The 22,477-nt window shown below is 54.4% G+C and overlaps 1 protein-coding gene across 1 annotated transcript; it reads left to right on the top strand.

Moving 5' to 3' along the window:
* The first annotated feature begins 1,115 nt into the window (after positions 1 to 1,115).
* On the top strand, positions 1,116 to 21,436 carry FSD1 (fibronectin type III and SPRY domain containing 1). The gene is made up of 11 exons (XM_048495768.1): positions 1,116 to 1,244; positions 2,874 to 2,975; positions 3,205 to 3,227; positions 5,526 to 5,647; positions 7,497 to 7,706; positions 10,838 to 10,936; positions 12,296 to 12,455; positions 13,386 to 13,465; positions 14,505 to 14,756; positions 18,688 to 18,776; positions 20,810 to 21,436. The coding sequence occupies exons 1-11, from the start codon at positions 1,194 to 1,196 to the stop codon at positions 20,918 to 20,920; spliced, it is 1,299 nt and encodes a 432-aa protein (XP_048351725.1). The 5' UTR covers positions 1,116 to 1,193; the 3' UTR covers positions 20,921 to 21,436.
* The last annotated feature ends 1,041 nt before the right edge of the window (positions 21,437 to 22,477 follow it).

The following is a 22,477-nucleotide window of genomic DNA, read 5'->3' as shown; positions in this document are numbered from 1 at the left end:
GGGGGGGGGGGTGGGGGGGGGGGGGGGTGGGGGGGGGGGGGGGTGGGGGGGGGGGGGGGTGGGGGGGGGGGGGGGTGGGGGGGGGGGGGGGTGGGGGGGGGGGGGGGTGGGGGGGGGGGGGGGTGGGGGGGGGGGGGGGTGGGGGGGGGGGGGGGTGGGGGGGGGGGGGGGTGGGGGGGGGGGGGGGTGGGGGGGGGGGGGGGTGGGGGGGGGGGGGGGTGGGGGGGGGGGGGGGTGGGGGGGGGGGGGGGTGGGGGGGGGGGGGGGTGGGGGGGGGGGGGGGTGGGGGGGGGGGGGGGTGGGGGGGGGGGGGGGTGGGGGGGGGGGGGGGTGGGGGGGGGGGGGGGTGGGGGGGGGGGGGGGTGGGGGGGGGGGGGGGTGGGGGGGGGGGGGGGTGGGGGGGGGGGGGGGTGGGGGGGGGGGGGGGTGGGGGGGGGGGGGGGTGGGGGGGGGGGGGGGTGGGGGGGGGGGGGGGTGGGGGGGGGGGGGGGTGGGGGGGGGGGGGGGTGGGGGGGGGGGGGGGTGGGGGGGGGGGGGGGGGGGGGGGGCGGGGGTGGGGGGGGGGGGGGGGGGGGGGGGAGGGGGGGGGGGGGGGGGGAGGGGGGGGGGGGCAGGGGGGAAGAGGGGGGGGGGGGGTGGGGGGAGAGGGGGGTGGGTGGGGGGGGGAGGGGGGGGGGAGGGGGGTCGGGGGGGGGGGGGGGGGGGGGGGGGGGGGGGGAGGCGGGGGGGGGGGGGGGGGGGGGGGGGGGCTGGAGGGAGGGGGGGGCGGGGGGGGGGGCAGGGGGGGGGGGGGCGGAGAGGGGGGGAGGTGGGGGTGGGGGGGGGGGGGGCTTCAGAGGATCATCTTCAGAGGATCCTCTGAAGATGCCAGCCACAGATGCAGGCGAAACGTCAGGAGAGAGTGCTGCTAGAACACGGCCATACAGCCCGGAAACCACACAGCACCCAAGAGAAATTATTAATGCCCCGCTCCCGGAATGCCCAGCCACGCCCCCGTCGTGCCCCCCCAGCCCCATTGGCGCTTCGCCACTGTTTGAATCCCACCACCATGGGAACCTCTTACTAAAATTTTTGGATCCCACCACTGCTCCTGCCCCATTCCTTCCTCTCAGGCCAATTCGGACCGAGTGCAGCAGGACCTGGAATCTGAGTTTCTGTCGCTCTACACCTTGCTGGATGAGCTGAAGGAAGGGATGCTGATGAAAATTAAGCAGGACCGAGCCAGCCGGACCTATGAGCTGCAGGTAAGCACCCTGCTGAAATGAACCATGGTTCCCTCTGGTCCACTACCCTCTGACCAACAGTGCACCATGATAATGAGAGGTTTCTCTGCTGCTGTCAGAGGGCGATTCCGCACATGAGTAAAATAGGTTCGACCCAGTTCCCTGAGAAGAGTACTGACCTAGGTCGAAGCCATTGTTGTTCCCCACTGCAACCAGCTTGATCCCAGCTCGGAGGGCGGGATCATCCTGTGCCTCTTCGCCGCTCCGTTCTGATTGGCTACTGTTCTACGGCCATGTTCCATCTATCCCCACACACGTTTAAAAAAAACTGCCACAGGAATGGAGGGACGAAGGTGGCGTTTTTTGATTGGCCAGCTGTACGCATGCCCGAAACCCTCAGCTGTGATTGGCTGAATGGGGGACTCCTGGCACCAGAGATTCCGCACTTTACTGGAATCGAGCTGAGTTCGAGCGTGGTTCCCTGAAAAAGTAGTCGTTCCCAACTGGAGTCGGAAATTTGACCGTTGCACGGGGCGAAGCTGGTACAAAACCACGTCGATCCCAGTGGTTGTGCGGAGCACTTAGGTCGAACGCAGCTCGAACTTAGGTCGATAACGCAAGTGTGGAATCGACCAGAGACAGACTGCCTCTGAACATAGCAGTTCAGAACAATATCAGGACCACATCCTGTTTCCCATCATGGTCTATCTACAAGATGCCCCCGGAGAGCCCATAAGCCAGGTGGGGGAATCGTTGTCACCTCTAGGTTAGGAAAGCCCTGAAGATTTGTGAGTGGCGCCTGGGGAAGACGGGGGTTTGGAGAGGTCAGGAACATCGGTGGAGTATAACTTCTACAGAATCCACCTTGCAAAGTGGACTCTTTTTTTCCAGTGGGAACTGATGTCTAATTAATTAACTGTAATCCCGGGAGGTCTGCAGGCTGGCAACCCTACACGCAGGCCTTCTGGTTGTCCCCCGCAACACTGGTGGTCTTCAGAATTATACTGCCTCTGACAATGGAGGCTTCATTTAGTCTCCACAATTAATAGAATCATGCCGCTGGAAGAAGAAGAAGAGTTGGATTTATACCCCCCCCCCTTTCTCTCCTGTAGGAGACTCAAGGGGGTCTACAATCTCCTTTCCCTTCCCCACCCCACAACAAACACCCCGTGATGTGGGTGGGACTGAGAGAGCTCCGAAGAACTGTGACTAGCCCAAGGTCACCCAGCTGGCACGTGTTGGAGTGCACAAGCTAATCTGGTTCCCCAGATAAGCCTCCACAGCTCAAGTGGCAGAGCAGGGAATCAAACCGGGTCTTCCAGATTAGAGTGCACCTGCTCTTAACCGCTTCGCCCTTTCTGCTCCTATGAGGGGCTATGCAGACCATCTAGCCAAACCCCCTGCTCAGTGCACGATCAGCATTCTTGAAGAGTGTTCATCCATTCTCTTCTCCTGGCAAACACGGAGTAGCCCAGCCCAGCCTAGGGGACCGATGAACTGATTTCCACAATGGAAGTTAAAAGAGCTATAAAACCAAGAGTAAAACACAAGCCTGAGGAAATATAGTCCCTCACAGAGAAGGGATTTCTACGGTACATCAAGGGAATCACTGATCAAAAGGGAAAACTGATGGGAAAATATGTCTTTCAGAACCAGCTCTCTGCTTGCACCAAAGCCTTGGAGAGTTCGGAAGAACTCCTGGAAACAGCCAACCAAACCCTCCAGGGGGTGGAAAACCACGATTTCAACCAGGTAAAGCAGGGCCACCTGCTGCGGATGTTTTGCTGGGTGGGGCGGGGGACCGTGGAGGAGGGCCCACAGCGCATTCACCCCACAATTAGGGGTCCCCAACCTTTTCCGGGGTGGTAGGTGCTCTGAAACACCAGGCAAACGACACTGCAATGTGCCCTCTTTTGGATGAATTTCTGTGACGTTCCTTTCCTTTCTTTTTGTTTCCTGTCTTCCTCGCTACGTTTCAAAGGCTGCTAAACAGATCAAGGACAGGTACGTGCCACGAGGCGCCACCGCCGCCTCCTTATCCGCAGAGTTTTGACGCCACAAAAGGCAGGGCTGTTCTGTTGTTTTCGGAGACCCTGTGGGAGGCGGGGGGGAACCCCTCATATGCTGTACAGGATCCGGAAGTTCTGCTTTGTTGTTCACCCCTAAAAAGAGAGGTTGGAACTCCCCACCCCAACCCAGAAATCCCTCCTGCATGGAGTCAGTGTAGTGGAGCAGTTTGAGGTACGGGACGAGGGTCTCGGAGACGGCGGGTTCAGTTATCCACTTTGCCATAAAGATTTGCTAGGGTGAACTTGAGCCCAGTGGCGTAGCCAGTGGTGGGATCCAAAAATTTTAGTAACAGGTTCCCATGGTGGTGGGATTCAAACTGTGGCGTAGTGCCAATAGGGCTGGGCGGGGCATGACGGGGGTGTGGCCGGGCATTCCTGGGCGGGGCTGTGGCAAGGACGCAGCCACTGCGCCGGTCCTTGGGCGGGAAACAAATACACGCAGGCGCGGGCTGCCACGCACGCCGGTGCACCTCCTGCTAGACTGCTTCAAGTTCTGCGTGCTACTGCTGAGAGGAGGGGCGAAACTAAGGCAAAAATCACGTGGCAAAATCACCCATTAGTAACCCCCTCTCGGCACACACAAATAATGAGTAACCTACTCTCGGGAACCTGTGAGAACCTGCTGGATCCCACCTCTGGGCGTAGCGCCTGTGCGGGAGTATGGCCAGAGCAGGAGGGGGCGGGGAGGGGGCATTCCAGGGCGGGGCGGGGCGGGGGCGGAGGACACCGGCATGCCCCAGGCACAGTTCCCCCTCGCTCTGCCCCTGCTTGAGCCAGTCACACATTATCGGTCTCCGTTACCTCGCTGGGCTGTTGTGAGAATAAAACGGGGAAAACGAGAGCCATGTATACTACTCTAGGCCCATGGAAGAAGGGGGGGAATGAAAACGCACTAGACTGGTAGAGTTGTGAGCTCTGTTCTGGGAAATACCTGGAGATTTTGTGGGCGGAGCCTGGAGGGTGGAGTTTGGGGAGGGACCTTAGCAGGTTACAATTCCACACAGTTCATCATCCAAAGCAGCAGAGGTGGGATCCAGCAGGTTCTCACAGGTTCCCGAGAGTAGGTGACTAATTATTTGTGTGTGCCGGGAGGGGGTTACCAATTGGTGATTTTGCCACGTGATTTTTGCCTTAGTTACGCCCCTCCTCTCAGCAGTAGCGCGCAGAACTGGAAGCAGTCTAGCAGGAGGTGCACCGGCGTGCGTGGCAGCCTGCGCCTGCGTGCATTCGTTTCCCGCCCAAGGACCGGCGCAGCGGCTGCGTCCTTGCCACAGCCCCGCCCAGGAATGCCCCGCCCCTGGAATGCCCGGCCACGCCCCCGGAATGCCCCACCCAGCCCCATTGGCAATACACCACAGTTTGAATCCCACCACCATGGGAACCTGTTACTAAATTTTTGATCCCACCACTGCAAAGTAGCTGTTTTCTCCAGGGGAATGGATCTCTGTTGCCTGGAGATCCGTTCTAGTTCAACGAGATCTCCAGGCCACAACTGTAGGTTGGCAACACTATAAAATTGAGCAATTAATGCTGCTTAGTGGAAAGGCACATGCTTGGCAACCCTTTGCTGTTTTTCCTGAGTTCTGACATTCCGGGGCTGCGTTCTCTTGGGCCTGAGCCACTTGAGTGCTTTGCATGTTGTATAGCAGTGGTGGCAAACCTATGGCACGGGTGCCAGAGGTGGCACTCAGAGCCCTTTCTGTGGGCACGCGCAGAGTGCCCCCCCCCACACATCTAGGCTGGCCTGGGCTGCTGGGCTCGATTATTAGCATTAAACCTAATACCTAGTTTGGGGAAAGCAGTGTAGGTAACCCTATTAAGCGCTGTTAAACCCCACTGATTTACATGGGAAGAACTAAAGCGCGATCCTTTATCTGGGAGTAAGCTCGGTTGCTGGCCATGGGGCTTGCTTCTGAGTAAACCCTCCTAGGGTCGTGATTCACCCGTTGGAAGAGTTGCATGCTTGCTTCAAAGCAAAGCCACCGACTACAACCAAGCTTACTCCCAAGCAACGCACGCCTCAGTATTCAGGTTAAATTGCTGTGTTGGCGCTTTGCGATGAATAAGTGGTTTTTGGGTTGCAATTTGGGCACTCGGTCTCGAAAAGGTTCGCCATCACTGTTGTATAGCCTTCCCTCGGGAACCCAGACCGTCCCGGGAGTCCTGGGCAGGTGTGTTTCCATGATCCCTCTTTCATCCCTCTTCTCCTGTCTCTCATTGGGCCCACTCACAGCATCACCATGGCCCCCGCCTTCCGGCTCTCTCTCAAGGCCAAAGTCAGCGACAACATGAGCCATTTGATGGTGGACTTTGCCCAAGAGCGTCGCATCCTGCAATCCCTGAAATTCCTGCCAGGTACGTAGGAAAGTGTGCAACAGGTACTGTCACAAATATTTCACCCATCCGTACTCCAACTCACTAGCGTAAGAAAAAACAGTTGTGCTCCTAGAGGAGTAAGGAAAAAGAATACTTTGTACAACAATTTACAACAATTGTAAGGAGCAGCAGTGGCGTAGGAGGTTAAGAGCTCGTGTATCTAATCTGGAGGAACCGGGTTTGATTCCCCGCTCTGCCGCCTGAGCTGTGGAGGCTTATCTGGGGAATTCAGATTAGCCTGGGCACTCCCACACACGCCAGCTGGGTGACCTTGGGCTAGTCACAGCTTTTCGGAGCTCTCTCAGCCCCATCTACCTCACAGGGTGTTTGTTGTGAGGGGGGAAGGGCAAGGAGATTGTCAGCCCCTTTGAGTCTCCTGCAGGAGAGAAAGGGGGGATATAAATCCAAACTCCTCTTCTTCTTCTTCTTCTTCTTCTTCTTCTTCTTCTTCTTCTTCTTCTTCTTCTTCTTCTTCTTCTTCTTCTTCTTCTTCTTCTTCTTCTTCTTCTTCCTTCTTTATTTATTTATTTGTTTGTTTGTTTGTTTGTTTGTTTGTTTGTTTATTTATTATATTTATATACCGCCCTATCCCCTGAGGGCTCTGGGCGGTGAACAACACATTAATATTACACAAGCAATAAATAATTAATATAAATAACATCATTAAAAACATAACATTACAGCGCTCTGCAAAAACCACTCGGCGTCCAGTATTAAAACTATCAATAAAACCCCTCCCAGAGAGGGAGACGGTAGATCCAGGTGTTCACAGCTCCCAGAATGTTAAAAAGGGAGAGGCACTTGTATTTGTACATTTCTACATTTGTACACTTGTACACTTGTATTTGTACATTTCAGATTGGCTTGACAAAGGACTGCCGAAATAAAAACCTAATCTAGAGGTTGTATAGCCGTACCTGACGGTGTACTTACCAAAAGTTTGTTCATATGTTTGTGATAGAAAGATAATGTTGAAATGATACTCACCTAGTGAGTTGGAGTACGCATGGGTGTAATATTTGTGGAGGTACGTAGGAAAGGCTGCGCAGGCATGGAGGATGGCAGAGGCGTATCTGCAATGGGACATCTGGGTGGCTCGCCCCAGGCCAGGAGTGGGGGGCAGGGAATTTCAGGGCGGGGCGTGTCGGGGGCAGGGAGGGCACGCGTGGGCAGTTCCCCCTCCCTTCGTCATTGGTGGATGGTATGTAGCAAACCACTTGGGCATCCCAAGTTCTCCCAAACCTTGATCATTCAGGCTGCCTCCCAACATTCTCTTCCGCACTAGGCATTTGCACAGAAACGTTTTATGCCCCGTTTGTATGGGGGACTGGAGACTTCCTCACTTCTCTTCGTTGATGTGGGGATGCTGCTTTTTCCCAGGTGTTCGTAGAGATGGCACTGAGGTGGGCATGGTTGTGGGGCATCCGCTGAGGTCCATGAGGCCACCCCACCATATATGCATGTAAGGAGCCACTTAGAACCAGGCTATGGCATCCCCTGGCCACCAGTGGGGATGGAAAGGCAGGGTGGCCAGATTCAGGTTGGGAAACACCTGGTGATTTCTGGATGGATTCACGGTTGCTTCACTAAACTTACTCCTGAGTAACGCACACCTCGGAGCCAACCGTTTTTTCTAAACTAAAACCTCAGTATTCAGGTTAAATTGCCGTGTTGGCACTTTGCGATAAATCAGTGGGTTTGGGGTTGCAATTTGGGCACTCGGTCTCGAAAAGGTTCGCCATCACTGCCTATCTAATCTCAGCCTGGTGGCATAAGATGGCAGCAAATGACCTAGCCTTTACCCTGTGCTCCCTTTCTCCTAACCTAGTCCCCAGCGCCCCTGAGATAGACACCGCCGAATCCTTGGTGGCTGACAACTGTGTGACGCTTGCGTGGCGGATGCCTGAGGAAGACAGCAAAATCGACCATTACGTGCTAGAGTATCGCAGAACCAACTTCGAGGGGCCGCCACGAGTCAAAGAAGATCAGCCTTGGATGGTCATAGAAGGAATTAAGCAAACCGAGTATACCCTGTCAGGTGAGGCTGGTTGGCAGGTGACATGCCCACACCATACCTTTAAAATGGGTTTAATTGCAAGTTCCTTCGTGAAAAAGCTCCCTGGACATTGGAAAAACAGCATGTCAGGAAAACACTAGGCTTACACTCCTATCTCTGATAAGATCTCTGTTCATAGAAGTGTTTTTTTTAAGAGGTGAAAAAGCGAAATGTGTCACAATTGGCACCAGAGTCGGGACACACAAAAATATCTTCACACAATGGTGGATTCCGCACAGGGCAAATATGACAATACAAACTGATGGGGGTGGGGCTTCACACAGGTCCCATCCCCAAAACAAGTCTGCCCAGTGGTGGGATCCAAAAATTTGAGTAACAAATTCCCATGGTGGTGGGATTCAAACTGTGGCGTAGTGCCAATAGGGCTGGGCGGGGCACGACGGGGGCGTGGCCGGGCATTCTGGGGGCGGAGCATTCCTGGGCGGGGCTGTGGCAAGGACGCAGCCGCTGCACCGGTCCTTGGGCAGGAAACGAATGCACGCAGGCGCAGGCTGCCACGCACGCCGGTGCGCCTCCTGCTAGACTGCTTCAAGTTCTGCGCGCTACTGCTGAGAGGAGGGGCGTAACTCAGGCAAAAATCACGGGGCAAAATCACCAATTAGTAACCCCCTCTCGGCACACACAATAATGAGTAACCTACTCTCGGGAACCTGTGAGAACCTGCTGGATCCCACCTCTGACTGCGACCCGTTGTATATTTGCTGCGTGGAATTGACCAGTGCCTTGGACTGTGTTATCAAATTATAGCGATCATTTTAACAACATGCCCATGAGCCTTTGCTCAATATGTAATTTGCATATGTAGCAAAGGCTGATGGGTATGTTGCTGAAATGATCGCCACAGCTTGAAAACGTAATCCAAGGCACTGACTTTGGAGATCAGGAACACGGCCCTGTCTCCCTGCTTTTAGCAGGCTCAGCTCTGCCTTCGGATATCTTTTCCAGTCATTTTTGAAATGCTCACCATAACGTGAAGCAATCGTTCGAGACAGGACTAGGCCTGCTAAAAGTAATGGGATAAGGCCATGCCCTGGATCTGCAGGTGTAACCTCTATCTGTGGGTTCTGTGGGGCAGAACTTGGAATGAGCTGCAACAACAAATTTTAAAAACAATATGGTTTACTTTCTTAACATATAACATATAACATCAACATTTCAAGGTCCTGTTCAGGTTGCATTTTCAAGTCCTGATATTTACAGTCTACTGATACTGCCAAGTCCAATTCTTCTTTGCAAGTGGGTTGGCTCCTGAAGACTCCAAGGGCTTGGTGAACAGGATTCAACATGAGGAAGGTTTCCAGGAGAACTCTCACCCATTACAACCACAAAAACCCTTAACAAGGTGTTAAGGGCTTATACAACCAAGGTCCGAGTCTGGTAGCCTTGTCTCCTCCAACTACATGAGCTCTGCAGCCTTCTCCTGCTTTGGGTCTCCACCCCTTTCTGGGTCAACCCATTCTGAGCATGGGGGTTCCACAGGCAGGCCAGGGGTTTGGGGCTGAGGGTGAGGGAAGCCCAACTCTGCACACTTTGCAGGGGAGTGGGCTGGGGCGTTCCCAGCTCCCTGCAGCGGGGGGGGGGGGGTTCCTGGAGGGGGCTTTGCCCCTGGGAGCTGTTTGGACCCTGTATGCTTCTGGTGCAGGATATCCTCTTCATATCAGACCCATGATTTAAGATTGGCACCAATCATCTCTCTAAGCCTTCCAAATCTCAAGGAAGCAAACCTAAGAAAATCATTCACTTCCCTGAGATATCAGACGTTTAAGTCAGAACATTTACTGGGGAGATTTGCTAAAATACCAAGAGAGCTACGAGTATGCAGATGTAGCTTAAATCAGTGTGAGGGAGTGTGAGGGAGTAAGGGGTGGAATGCAAGGGAGGGGGCCCGGCATTTGGATATGGCTCACCCACCCTAGCAGAGGGAGGGGGAGGGGAAGGGGTGGCAAGCAACGGAGGGGAGGGAGGGGAGGCATACAAGGGAAGGGGAGGGAGGGGAGGGAGGGAGTAAGGGGTGGCATGCAAGGGAAGGGGCCCGGCATTTGGACATGGCCCACCCACCCTAGCAGAGGGAGGGGGAGGGGAAGGGGTGGCATGCAAGGGAGGGGAGGGAGGGGAGGCATACAAGGGAAGGGGAGGGAGGGAGTAAGGGGTGGCATGCAAGGGAAGGGGCCCGGCATTTGGACATGGCCCACCCACCCTAGCAGGGGAGGGGGAGGGGTGGCATGCAAGGGAGGGGAGGGAGGGGAGGCATACAAGGGAAGGGGAGGGAGGGAGTAAGGGGTGGCATGCAAGGGAGGGGGAGACTTCATTGCCCGTTTTATTCTGCTATCCGTAACAAATATATCAACACTACACACTTCATTGCCCATTTTATTCTGCTATCTGTAACAAATATATCAATGATATCCTGTCAGGCCTGACAGGCAGCAAGGAGGAGAAAGTTTGCTTTCTGATGGCTGATGTGGATGCTGAGGTTACATCCAAAGTAGCGATGTTTATGTTTCTAGCAGCAAAAATCAGAGAGTTCAACTGATGTTCAAACCACAAAAGCTAAGCTGTAATACAGGTGGTTAAAGATTCCTAAAATTACAATCCTGTTATAACTAAATTTATGATATTCCGCTTAATGTTATATAACCGCGTTGCTTCTGTACTCTAATGCTTGAAAAACTCTCACAACATGTTTTATACTTTATTAGTTTAAGGCTAATAAACACTCTCTAAGCCAGGGGTCTGCAACCATGCTGGCAGGGGCTGATGGGATTTGTAGTCCATGAACATCTGGAGAACCGCAGGTTGCGGACCCCATCCCCAGTTGCTGTGCAGACGTTACCCAGGGCTGCCCGGGAGAGCTTCCCCTGAAGGGCGGCCCCTAATCTGTGTGGCACCAATCCAGTGGCAATGCAGCTGACAGGGACTGTTGATTGACATCCATCTCACCCTTGCTCTGTTCCGTGATATCAAGATTGTGGCTGAGGGGGCACAGCAGCTGATCCCAGCAAAAAATGGTCCCCCCTCCCCCTCCCCCCGGTCTGACTGTAAGCTTTCCTGGTATCACCTCCCGCTGATGTTCTGTTCTTCCATCTCTGCAGGTCTGAAATTTGACATGAAATATATGAACTTCCGTGTGAAAGCTTGCAACAAGGCCGTCGCTGGAGAGTTCTCAGAGCCCGTCACCCTGGAGACAAGAGGTCCATAAACTGGGGGAGGGGAGGGCTTGCCCCATACAAAGTAGGTGATGGCACAGAGTGAGCGAGGCTAATTCCAATTGGGGTAGACCTGCCCACTTGTGATTGCAAGCTCCGTCCAGAAGAGAACTAAACAGCAGCTGTTTCCCAGAGAGCCCAACCACTGTTCGCTCAGGAGCGGCTGCAAGCCGCGTTAAAACAAAACAATTGCAGATAGTGTGATTCTTGAAAAAACCAGGTGTGTGTGGGGGACACACACACACAGAGCGGACTCGCGTTAGGAGTAGGATCCGTGCGAAGTTCCCCCCTCCAAAACGGGTTTTATACCATTGTTAGCCCGCGTTTATTGGCTCGTGCAGAAAGGGCCTCTCGGACAGACCATAGGAACATAAAAACAAGCCTGCTGGATCAAACCAGAGTCCATCTAGTCCAGCTCTCTGCTACTCGCAGTGGCCCACCAGGTGCCTTTGGGAGCTCACCTGCAGGATGGGAAAGCAATGGCCTTCTGCGGCTGTTGCTCCCAATCACCTGGACTGTTAAGGCATTTGCAATCTCAGATCAAAGAGGATCAAGATTGGTAGCCATAAATCGACTTCATAAATCTGTCCAAGCCCCTTTTAAAGCTATCCAGGTTAGTGGCCATCACCACCTCCTGTGGCAGCATATTCCAAACACCAATCACACATCGCGTGAAGAGGTGTTTCCTTTTATTAGTCCTGTTTACACCATCCATCTTATCTCTCTGTTTAGCAACCTTTGTTCTTTGAAGCTCACCTACAAGCAAAGTAGTGATTCAGAGGAAAGCAAAAGCATCCAGAGAAAGGCAGTTAGCAGTTAACATAACAATCTAGAGCCATGGTGGGGAACCTATGGCACTCCAGATGTTCATGGACTACAAATCCCATCAGCCCCTGCCAGCATGGCCAATTCCCATGGCTGGTGGGAATTGTAGTCCATGAACATCTGGAGCGCCATAGGTTCCCCACCATGGCTCTAGAGCAGATGTCTGCAACCTGCAGATCTCCAGATGTTCATGGACTACAAATCCCATCAGCCCCTGCCAGCATGGCCAATTCCCATGGCTGATGGGAATTGTAGTCCATGAACATCTGGAGATCTGCAGGTTGCAGACATCTGCTCTAGAGCCATGGTGAGGAACCTATGGCACTCCAGATGTTCATGGACTACAATTCCCATCAGCCCCTGCCAGCATGGCCAATTCCCATGGCTGATGGGAATTGTAGTCCATGAACATCTGCTCTAGAGACACAGATGCCCGATCCGGAGACATGCCGAGAACTGACCAGGGATCCCAGATCCCCTAAGAGTCGCTCCAATGGGACTTTCGTCTCTTCCCCCCAGCTTTTATGTTCCGCCTGGATGGCAGCACGAGCCACCAAAACCTCAAAGTGGAAGACCTCAGCGTGGAATGGGATGCCATGGGCGGGAAGGTGCAAGACATCAAAGCTCGGGAAAAGGAGGGAAAGGGTCGCACAGCCTCTCCGGTCAACTCGCCTGCCAGGTAAAGCCAGTTCGCTCTTCCCCGGGGCTATTTATTATTTATTGACTTTCTCCATTTTCCACCCCTTCTCTGTCCACAACGGGGATCCAAAGTGGCCTGCGCTATTCTCATCAACTCCCATTTTATTCCCGCAACGACTCTGCGAGGTAGGTTGGGCTGAAAGCTTGTGACCGGCCCAAAGTCACCCAAACAAAGTAGGGATTTGAACCCCGTTCCAACATCCTAGTCAGACACTCTCACCACTACGTGGGCAAGTATCTCTTTCAGAGGTGAATCAGCTGTTGAGGAGCATCTGCAAGTGACCGGGTTTGTTTCCCAAAAAGTCGACCCAGTTTAAAATGGCAAAAGGTGGAACGGGTTATGGGCTCCCCCGAGTTCTTGTTTCTGTGATGCCCAGTTTGGATCAAAACCGCAGTGCAGGCAAAGAAGAGGCTTTGACCTGCAGCCCAGGCTGTTCTCTTCGCCTGGAACAGATCCAGGGTCTACTGCTTGACCCATTGAGACATGACTGATTCATACACAGGATGGGGATCCCAAACTCATTGTCAGTGGCGTACCGCCCATTGGGCAAAGTGGGCAGTTGTCCAAGGTGCAGAAATTTTTCATCACGTGGGGGTGCCTGATTTCTAAGCCCCGCCCACTATGGCTAAGCCCTGCCCACTCTGTACGGTGGCCCACAAGCCACCAGAGGCAGAGCAGGAGGACGGGGAGCTCCGCCTCTGGTGAACTTGGGCTGCTGGGGCCGTCCGGGAAGGGTGAGTGCTGCGGCCGGGCTGCTCCGCCCATTGGGGGGTATCAAACTCAGGTTTTGCCCAGGGCGCCAGTTTGCCTAGGTACACCACTGCTCATTGTATGTACTCTGTGATGTGTTAATCCCAGTACCAAAGGATGAAGCCCAGCTGTCTCCTGAACATTCCTCTGTTCCTGCAGGTGTGTGCAGTCACCAAAAAGGTTGCCGTCAGGCCGTGGAGGGAGGGACCGTTTCACCGCCGAGTCCTACACAGTGCTAGGTAAGAAGAACTTTGGCTTCCTAATAGCTCTGGGTTTAAAAAAACATTTGGCCCCATCTACTGGAGCTGGCAACCAGCACAGATAAAGCCAGGTATAAAATGGTGGGCAGTGGGCAGAATGGAAGAATCTGGAAAGGGAAGCCAGGTACACTGGAGCAGGACAAAGCAAAGATCGGCCAACGAAACACGAGGAGCTGAAGCAGAAAGCGCTGGGCTATGGATAATGTCAAAGGAATGACTTTGGCTCCTTTCGCACATGCAGAATAATGCCCTTTCAATCCACTTCCAATGCGCTTTGCAGCTGGCCGGAACAGCAAAGTGCACTTGCAAACAATTGTGAAAGTGGGGTGCTGTGTAGTTTCCGGGCTGTATGGCCGTGTTCTAGCAGCATTCTCTCCTGACGTTTCGCCTGCATCCGTGGCTGGCATCTTCAGAGGATCTGATAGTAGGAAAGGAAGCGAGTGGAGTATGTATACCTGTAAGTAAAGGTCAATAGGTGAGGGCATCTGAATAGGAGTGGCCTGGCAAGTGAGTAACAATGAAGTGTAGCATGTGAGTAACAATGGAGATAGCAAGGTCAATAGGTGAGGCATCTCCAATGCTATCTCCATTGTTACTCAAATGCTACACTTCATTGTTACTCCCAAATCGTCTAAAGCAGGGGTCTGCAACCTATGGCTCTCCAAATGTTTATGGACTACAATTCCCATCAGCCCCTGCCAGCATGGCCAAGTGGCAGGGCTGATGGGAATTGTAGTCCATGAACATTTGGAGAGCCGAAGGTGGCAGACCCCTGGTCTAAAGCTTCAAAGGTCAAAACCAACACCTTGAATTGACCCTGGAAACAAGTCGGCAGCTAGCATAGGTGGACCTAAACTGGAGTAACGTAGTCCCTATGACTCACTTCAGTCAACATCCATGATGCTGCATTCTGGACCAACCGAAGTGGTCAAACTCTTCTCCAGAGCAATCCCACAAAGCGTTAACTGCAGTGATCTTACGCTCCCTCTGGTGTGACCGTTTTCTCGCTCCGTTGTAGGAGACGTCTTGATCGACGGCGGCGATCATTACTGGGAAGTGCGCTACGACCGGGATAGCAAAGCTTTTGCCGTTGGGGTGGCCTACAGGACTCTGGGCAAGTTTGACCAGTTGGGCAAGACGCCTTCATCGTGGTGCCTCCATCTGAACAACTGGCTGCAAGTCAGCTTCACGGCAAAGCATAACAACAAAGCCAAGATCTTAGATGTGCCGGTGCCCGACGTCATTGGCATCTACTGTCATTTCCACGAAGGTGATATCGGGGTTGCTTGCACCAAACCCTTCTGATTGGTTTGCAAATGTCGGGTCTACCCATTTCCCCCGTTGTAATGGAGCACGGTCCACTGTGTGACTTGTGAGAGAAGACCCACAGGGAATCAGGTCTGCCTGGAAGATAATTGCTTTGTAATCAAAGATCTGAAAATATGAAACAGTCTCCTCATTAGTCAGAGGACTGTTATATAAAAAGGCCTATAGGCCTGTAGCACTCCAGATGTTATGGACTACAATTCCCCTCAGCCCCTGCCAGCATGGCCAATTAGTGCTCAATAAAGACAGTATAGGGTAGGGGTGGCCAAGCTATGGCACTCCAAATGTTCGTGGACTACAATTCCCCTCAGCCCCTGCCAGCATGACCAATTGGTGCTCAATAAACACGGCATAGGGTAGGGGTGGCCAACTTATGGCACTCCAGATGTTCATGGACTACAATTCCCCTCAGTCCCTGCCAGTATGGCCAATTGGTGCTCAATAAACACAGTATAGGGTAGGGGTGGCCAAACTATGGCACTCCAGATAGCCAATTGGTGCTCAATAAACACAGCATAGGGTAGGGGTGGCCAACTTATGGCACTCCAGATGTTCGTGAACTACAATTCCCCTCAGCCCCTGTCAGCATGGCCAATTGGTGCTCAATAAACACAGCATAGGGTAGGGGTGGCCAACCTATGGCACTCCAGATGTCCATGGACTACAATTCCCATCAGCCCCTGCCAACATGGCCAATTGGTGCTCAATAAACACAGTATAAGGTAGGGGTGGCCAATCTATGGCACTCCAGATGTTTGTGGACTACAATTCCCCTCAGCCCCTGCCAGCATGGCCAATTGGAGCTCAATAAACACAGTATAGAGTAGGGGTGGCCAACCTGCGGCTCTCCAGATGTTCAATTGGCCATGCTGGCAGGGGATGATGGGAATTGTAGTCCATAACATCTGGAGCGCCAAAGGTTTGCCACCACTGGCCTACAGGGACACGGGGTCACCCATGTCCCTGGGCACACGCCTTTTGGCCTGGCGCCCTCCCATGACCAAACAGTGCACACTCCAGCCAAACGCCACCAAGCCCTTCCCCCACCACCTGCCAACCTGAAGGGAGGCGACGGGGCGGGGCTCGGCAGCAGGTGGTTGCGGCGCCCACCTGGGCCACCTGCCGCCACCGAGCCCCGCCACCGGCCTCCATGCAGGCCGGCTTTTGGGCAAAAGCCAGACTGCATGGAGGACGGGGGCAGGGCTGGGGTGTGGACCCGCCCCCAGACCCGCCCCCAAGTGCAGGGGGTGGGGGCCGCCCAGAGAAGGAATTGTCTCCGGGCGCCATTTCCCCCCGATATGCCTCCGAAATTGGTCCACCCGTTCCTGTTGTCTCGCAGAAACTGCAGAGACAGCTTTTTCCCAGCCAGGTTCTTGGGACCAGAGCTGGGAGGAATTGAACCAGAGATGTCTGGCACGTGTTCTGCCCAAGTCTGGCATCAAGGGCAGCATAGCGGCTAATTCCCTGAGTCCTGTAGTTCTACAGACATCACACAGTTGACCAGAAATCCATGGCCTGTCCTCTTCCATGCATAACAGTCAGCCCGCTCGTCCTGTAAGGTCGTAGAGTTGATCTCCCATTATCCTGCCGGCAGAGGCATCTAGAGGAAAAGGAGAATGACGTCGTCTCCTTGCTGATGCAGGGTACGAGCAAGAAAAGTGCATGTTTCGCTCCCTCTTCTGGGAAAGTGGGTGCACAGCTGTCCTCTGACTGGCTGACTCTGTCAACAGACTCAGCCAATGAGCTATGACCCTGCCTTTCCATCATTATCTTAAATACGTGGGTCCCCCTCTCCCCTTATCACCCTGGGAGAGCACTGTGTTCCTCGGGAAGTGATCTCTTGATGGACCCCAGCCCCAAGAATACCCGCTAGCCTTGATCAGGGCCAGAACATTTTCTGTTCTGGTCCCACCTGGTGGAACTCTCTGGCGGCTGAGACCAGGGCAGGGACGTAGTGTGATGGAAAATAGTTAGCCGAACTATGTATTCGCTAGAAACATTTTGATATTATGCAACCAGTATTATTAGAAAGCTGAAGTAGGTGAACATGGAGTTTACAGACTTCATCTCCAAAAGGGGGCGTGTCGTGATGGATGGATGGATGGATGGATGGATGGATGGATGGATGGATGGATGGATGGATGGATGGATGGATGGATGGATGGATGGATGGATGGATGGATGGATGGATGGATGGATGGATGGATGGATGGATGGATGGATGGATGGATGGATGGATGGATGGATGGATGGATGGATGGATGGATGGATGGATGGATGGATGGATGGATGGATGGATGGATGATGGGTGTAATTTTAGTCTTCCCCAATCGGCAATATGGATTTAGTAAATACTAAGCACCATATGAATGTTTGTGAATTCCTTGTGAGTTTTAGTTGGCTTTTATTGACTTTAATTCGGATATGTATTGTAAATGATGTTGTTTGAATGTTGTTAGCCAATCTGAGCCTGCCTTTCAGCCAGGAAAGGGCAGCCTATTAAGTAGAATAAAATAAATCAATAACTAGAGAAATGGGCAGGAACTGAACAGACCAATAGAATGGCTAGAAAGGGCCAATTCCAATTGCTTTAACAGTAAGCAGGCATCAATTACGGTTGATTCCTCCAACGCATGATGCTGCTAAAGCCATTGAAGGATGTCGTTAGCAACTCCATTGTGAGTTCCTTGGCTCGGAGAGCTGTCTATGCATCTAAGAAAGCACCACGTGCATTAGTGTAATTCATAATCATTATTAATAACTAGCGGGTCCGGCCACGCGTTGCTGTGGCTGAGTCTGGTGAAGTGGAAAAGAAAGAAAAGGGGAAGCGAACGGTTCGAACATGTGTCATTGCACAATGATTGCAAGGGAGGGGAGGGGCAAGGGGCCCCTCGCTCCCCTCCCTCTCTCCCGTTCCCTTGCATGGCAACCCAGCTGGTCCCTCCCTAACGTTCCCCTTCCTCTGCTAGGGTGGGTGGGCCATGTGCAGGTGGCTAATCCTGTCCCTTTCACTCCCTTCCCTTGCAGGCGAATTATCTAGCGTAAAACACGCTGGGAGGCATGAGCTACGTTGTGTTCAAATTTCAGAGCGTTTGGTCCAGCAAACCCCTGGACCCTCCCTCACCTTCCCCTTCCTCCGCTAGGATGGGTGGGTCATGTCCAGATGGCGGCCCCAACCCTTTCACTCCATAAGGCAGTGGTTTTCAAGGAAGGCATGGTTGGTTCCCTTGTATCAGAGGGTGTTGTTTTGACCGCCAGCAGATGGCGCTGTTGCGGAACAGAACTGTGGTTCCAACTGTCACAGGTGTGGCATGTACACAATAACATGCACAGTTGTGACATGTACACAACAGGAGGTGTGGAAACAGTATGGAAACCTGGCCACATGCAAAATCGACGTTGTGTGAAAATTTCAAAGCAATCGGTCCAGTAGTTTGGGAGATTACCTGTCAGCAGAAAAACGCACTGATAGATTTTTATATAGATAGATTATACGTCAATAGATTCTCACCCAACCATTCCAAGTAGCCTCACTGTATATCAGTGGCATAGTACCAAGGGGACGGGGGGCATGACACACCGGGGGGGCGCGGGGGCGGGTAGGGGCATGACAAGGGCACAGGGTGCACGCATATCCCGGGCGCAGTTTCCCCTTGCTCCGGTCCTGCTGTATATTAGAAGGCATGTCAGAATTATGAAGCAGCTATCACGAATTTCTGACCGAGCTGTTTTTGCAACTCTTGTGATAGCTGCAGTCAAGACACCCCCAAATCGGCCCCTTCTGTTGCTTCCCGTGGCCTCCAACTCGCCCCTGCGCCTCCTTATCACTTCCGGACGAGCCCGGCTTCATGTTTACCTATCTCCTTTGTTTGCAGGTTTCCTCTCCTTCTACAATGCCAAAACAAAGCAACTGCTTCATACGTTTCGGGCCAAGTTCACTCAACCAGTTCTTCCAGCCTTCATGGTGAGAAACCTCTAATGGAGGAAATGGGTGTGCTGGTTCTCTAGAGTCCAGCACCTGATGAGCTGCTGTTTATATTATTTGCAGAAGTATTTTCTGTATTTATTGATTTGAAATATTGATAGGCCGGTGTAACCTCAGCTTGTGGGTTCTGTGGGGAAGAACTTGGAAGGAGTTGTAAAGAACCAAATTTAAACAAAACAGTTTACTTCTCTTTACAAATAACATTAAACATCAACATTTAACATTACAATTCAAGGTCCTGTTCAGGTTGCATTTTCAAGTCCTTCTAGTTACAGTCTACTGATACTGCCAAGTCCAATTCTTCTTTGCAAGTGGGTTGGCTCCTGAAGACTCCAAGGGCTTGGTGAACAGGATGCAACATGATGAAGGTTTCCAGGAGAACTCTCACCCGTTACAACCACAAAAAGAAAGCCCTGAAACAATAAACTCCAACATTTACAACATAGCAAAAACAACTACCTTCCCAGTAGTTCCCAAAAATATTGCAATTACCTTAACAAGGTGTTAAGGGCTTATAGAACCAAGGTCCGAGTCTGGTAGCCTTGTCTTCTCCAAAGAGCTCTGCAGCCTTTCTGCTGCTCTGAATCTCCACCCCCTTACTGGTTCAACCCATTCTGGGCATGGGGGTTACACCGGCTTTTCTCCGAGGCATTCTGGGGCCGAAGATGAGTAACAGCAGAGTGAAAAACCATATAAACGATATAATAAAACCACTATTAAAAGCGGCACATTAAAAACCATCCTGACCTCATGCCTGTGGAGAGAAGCTGGACCTCAACAGTTAGTAGAACGGACCTAATTTCCAGCCCTGTGAAAATTCTGCAGTGATGACCAAATGCTCTCTCTTCCCCCTGTCATTTTCACTTCTACGGTACTGAAGCAGGAACTCCAAACTTGGCAATCTGAGGAGGATGTTTCATGCAATTAACCGAAATATTAAATACGTTCTATCAATTTATTTCTTCTTATAGCATGTGAATAAGTCTCCTTTGTTTTTCAAATTTGTTGTCTTAATCACACTGGCGTATTTAGGGGGGGGGACAAGTCAGGCTGTAAGCCCCGGGCACTACTTCCCTAGGGGCGCCTAGACAACCCCTTTGTAAAGCAGGAAGCTGCCACAAAGGAGAAGTTCTTCCATAATCAAAGGGCTGCCACTAAAAAGGTCCCTTTTGCTGTACCTACTAAACAAGTTTCTTTGATTGGTGGGACAGTCAGGGATGGACCCTCAAAAGGGTAGCCCCATCTACTAATAGCTCCCATTGAAAACAATGGGGAATGGGGGCACCTCCTTTGGGGGTCCATAACTTTGGACCCCCTGAACCAAACATTACCAAACTTGGCTGTTATCATCAGGAGTGTCTTCTGAGGGTACCCTGCAATGTTGGGGTCGCTAGCATTAAAAATGCGCCCCCTGCTGGCCAGCAAAGTAAAAATACACAAAAAAATTTAATGACCCGCATGTAAGTCGAGGGGAGCTTTTTCAGCATTAAAAATGTGCTGAAAAATTCGACTTATACATGAGTATATACAGTAGGTCATCCCAGGCCACCAGGGATCACTTAAAGTGTGACAGCATATCACTGGGTAGCTAATCAGATAGGGCTGCAAGTTGATGGAGGAGAAGTCGATCTATGGCTACCAATCTTGATCCTCCTTGATCTGAGTTTGCAAAGGCCTTAGCAGACCAGGTGCTCGGGAACAGCAGCAGAAGGCCATTGCTTTCACATCCTGCAGGTGAGCTCCCAAAGGCACCTGGTGGGCCACTGTGAGTAGCAGAGTGCTGGACTAGATGGACTCTGGTCTGATCCAGCAGGCTCTTTCTGATGCTCTTATGTTCTTATGATATTCTTTGAGGGCAATTGAGGATAAGTGAGGGCATTACATGTGAATAGGTCAGTGTTTTTCTCAATGTTTTTGATGCTGTCTGGCAATAAATACACAGAGTTTTCACAACTAAATGGCCTCCTGCAGACTCTTTCCAGTCATCTCTTGACCTCTCTTCCTTTCCGTAGGTTTGGTGCGGCAGTTTCCACGTCTATCCCGGCTTGCAAGTCCCCAGCGCCGTCAAATGCCTTCAGAAGAGGAACAGCGCCACGAGCAGTTCCAATGCCAGTTTGTCTTAGGATCACGCTACAGCACTCGGTTTGCAGGATCCAGCCTCCCTCGCCACAAGAGAGGCCCGGATTGCCCAGATAAGCACGGGAAAAGACTTCTCCTCCAGAGTTCTTTTCACATCCCTGCTGGTTCTCAGATCTGCACCTCCCTCCACCCCCGCAGCCAAAGCAGAGGACCTGGAGCGCAAACAACACGCCATGAATGTATTGGATTATTAATTTATGATTGTAAAACACTGTCTCGTATTGCCAATCCCAGAGTCCTGCCCCCTCCTCTACCAAATTTTCACTTTGGCCTTCTACGGAAGCAGGGAGAGCACAGGTGCTGGGAAGTCCGGAAGCTCAGTTTTAAAAGAATAGCATTTTCAAGCAAGGCAGAAATTTAAAATTCAGCAGCGATCTAAATGTTGCGCCAAGAAAATCATGTAGATGAAGCTTTTTTGCGTAATAATTTAATTGTCAGGGACCGGTCACTCTCTTCCTTAGCCACAGGTGTCAAACTCGCGGCCCTCCCGATGTTATGGGCTACATGGGGTGGGGGGGGGGGGGGGTGGGGGGGGGGGGGGGTGGGGGGGGGGGGGGGTGGGGGGGGGGGGGGGTGGGGGGGGGGGGGGGTGGGGGGGGGGGGGGGTGGGGGGGGGGGGGGGTGGGGGGGGGGGGGGGTGGGGGGGGGGGGGGGTGGGGGGGGGGGGGGGTGGGGGGGGGGGGGGGTGGGGGGGGGGGGGGGTGGGGGGGGGGGGGGGTGGGGGGGGGGGGGGGTGGGGGGGGGGGGGGGTGGGGGGGGGGGGGGGTGGGGGGGGGGGGGGGTGGGGGGGGGGGGGGGTGGGGGGGGGGGGGGGTGGGGGGGGGGGGGGGTGGGGGGGGGGGGGGGTGGGGGGGGGGGGGGGTGGGGGGGGGGGGGGGTGGGGGGGGGGGGGGGTGGGGGGGGGGGGGGGTGGGGGGGGGGGGGGGTGGGGGGGGGGGGGGGTGGGGGGGGGGGGGGGTGGGGGGGGGGGGGGGTGGGGGGGGGGGGGGGTGGGGGGGGGGGGGGGTGGGGGGGGGGGGGGGTGGGGGGGGGGGGGGGTGGGGGGGGGGGGGGGTGGGGGGGGGGGGGGGTGGGGGGGGGGGGGGGTGGGGGGGGGGGGGGGTGGGGGGGGGGGGGGGTGGGGGGGGGGGGGGGTGGGGGGGGGGGGGGGTGGGGGGGGGGGGGGGTGGGGGGGGGGGGGGGTGGGGGGGGGGGGGGGTGGGGGGGGGGGGGGGTGGGGGGGGGGGGGGGTGGGGGGGGGGGGGGGTGGGGGGGGGGGGGGGTGGGGGGGGGGGGGGGTGGGGGGGGGGGGGGGTGGGGGGGGGGGGGGGTGGGGGGGGGGGGGGGTGGGGGGGGGGGGGGGTGGGGGGGGGGGGGGGTGGGGGGGGGGGGGGGTGGGGGGGGGGGGGGGTGGGGGGGGGGGGGGGTGGGGGGGGGGGGGGGTGGGGGGGGGGGGGGGTGGGGGGGGGGGGGGGTGGGGGGGGGGGGGGGTGGGGGGGGGGGGGGGTGGGGGGGGGGGGGGGTGGGGGGGGGGGGGGGTGGGGGGGGGGGGGGGTGGGGGG

The sequence above is a fragment of the Sphaerodactylus townsendi genome, linkage group LG05, assembly GCF_021028975.2.
Source record: "Sphaerodactylus townsendi isolate TG3544 linkage group LG05, MPM_Stown_v2.3, whole genome shotgun sequence".
Taxonomy (NCBI): domain Eukaryota; kingdom Metazoa; phylum Chordata; class Lepidosauria; order Squamata; family Sphaerodactylidae; genus Sphaerodactylus; species Sphaerodactylus townsendi.
The sequence above is the reverse complement of the archived record's forward strand: the minus strand, read 5'-3'. Positions and strand labels throughout refer to the sequence as shown.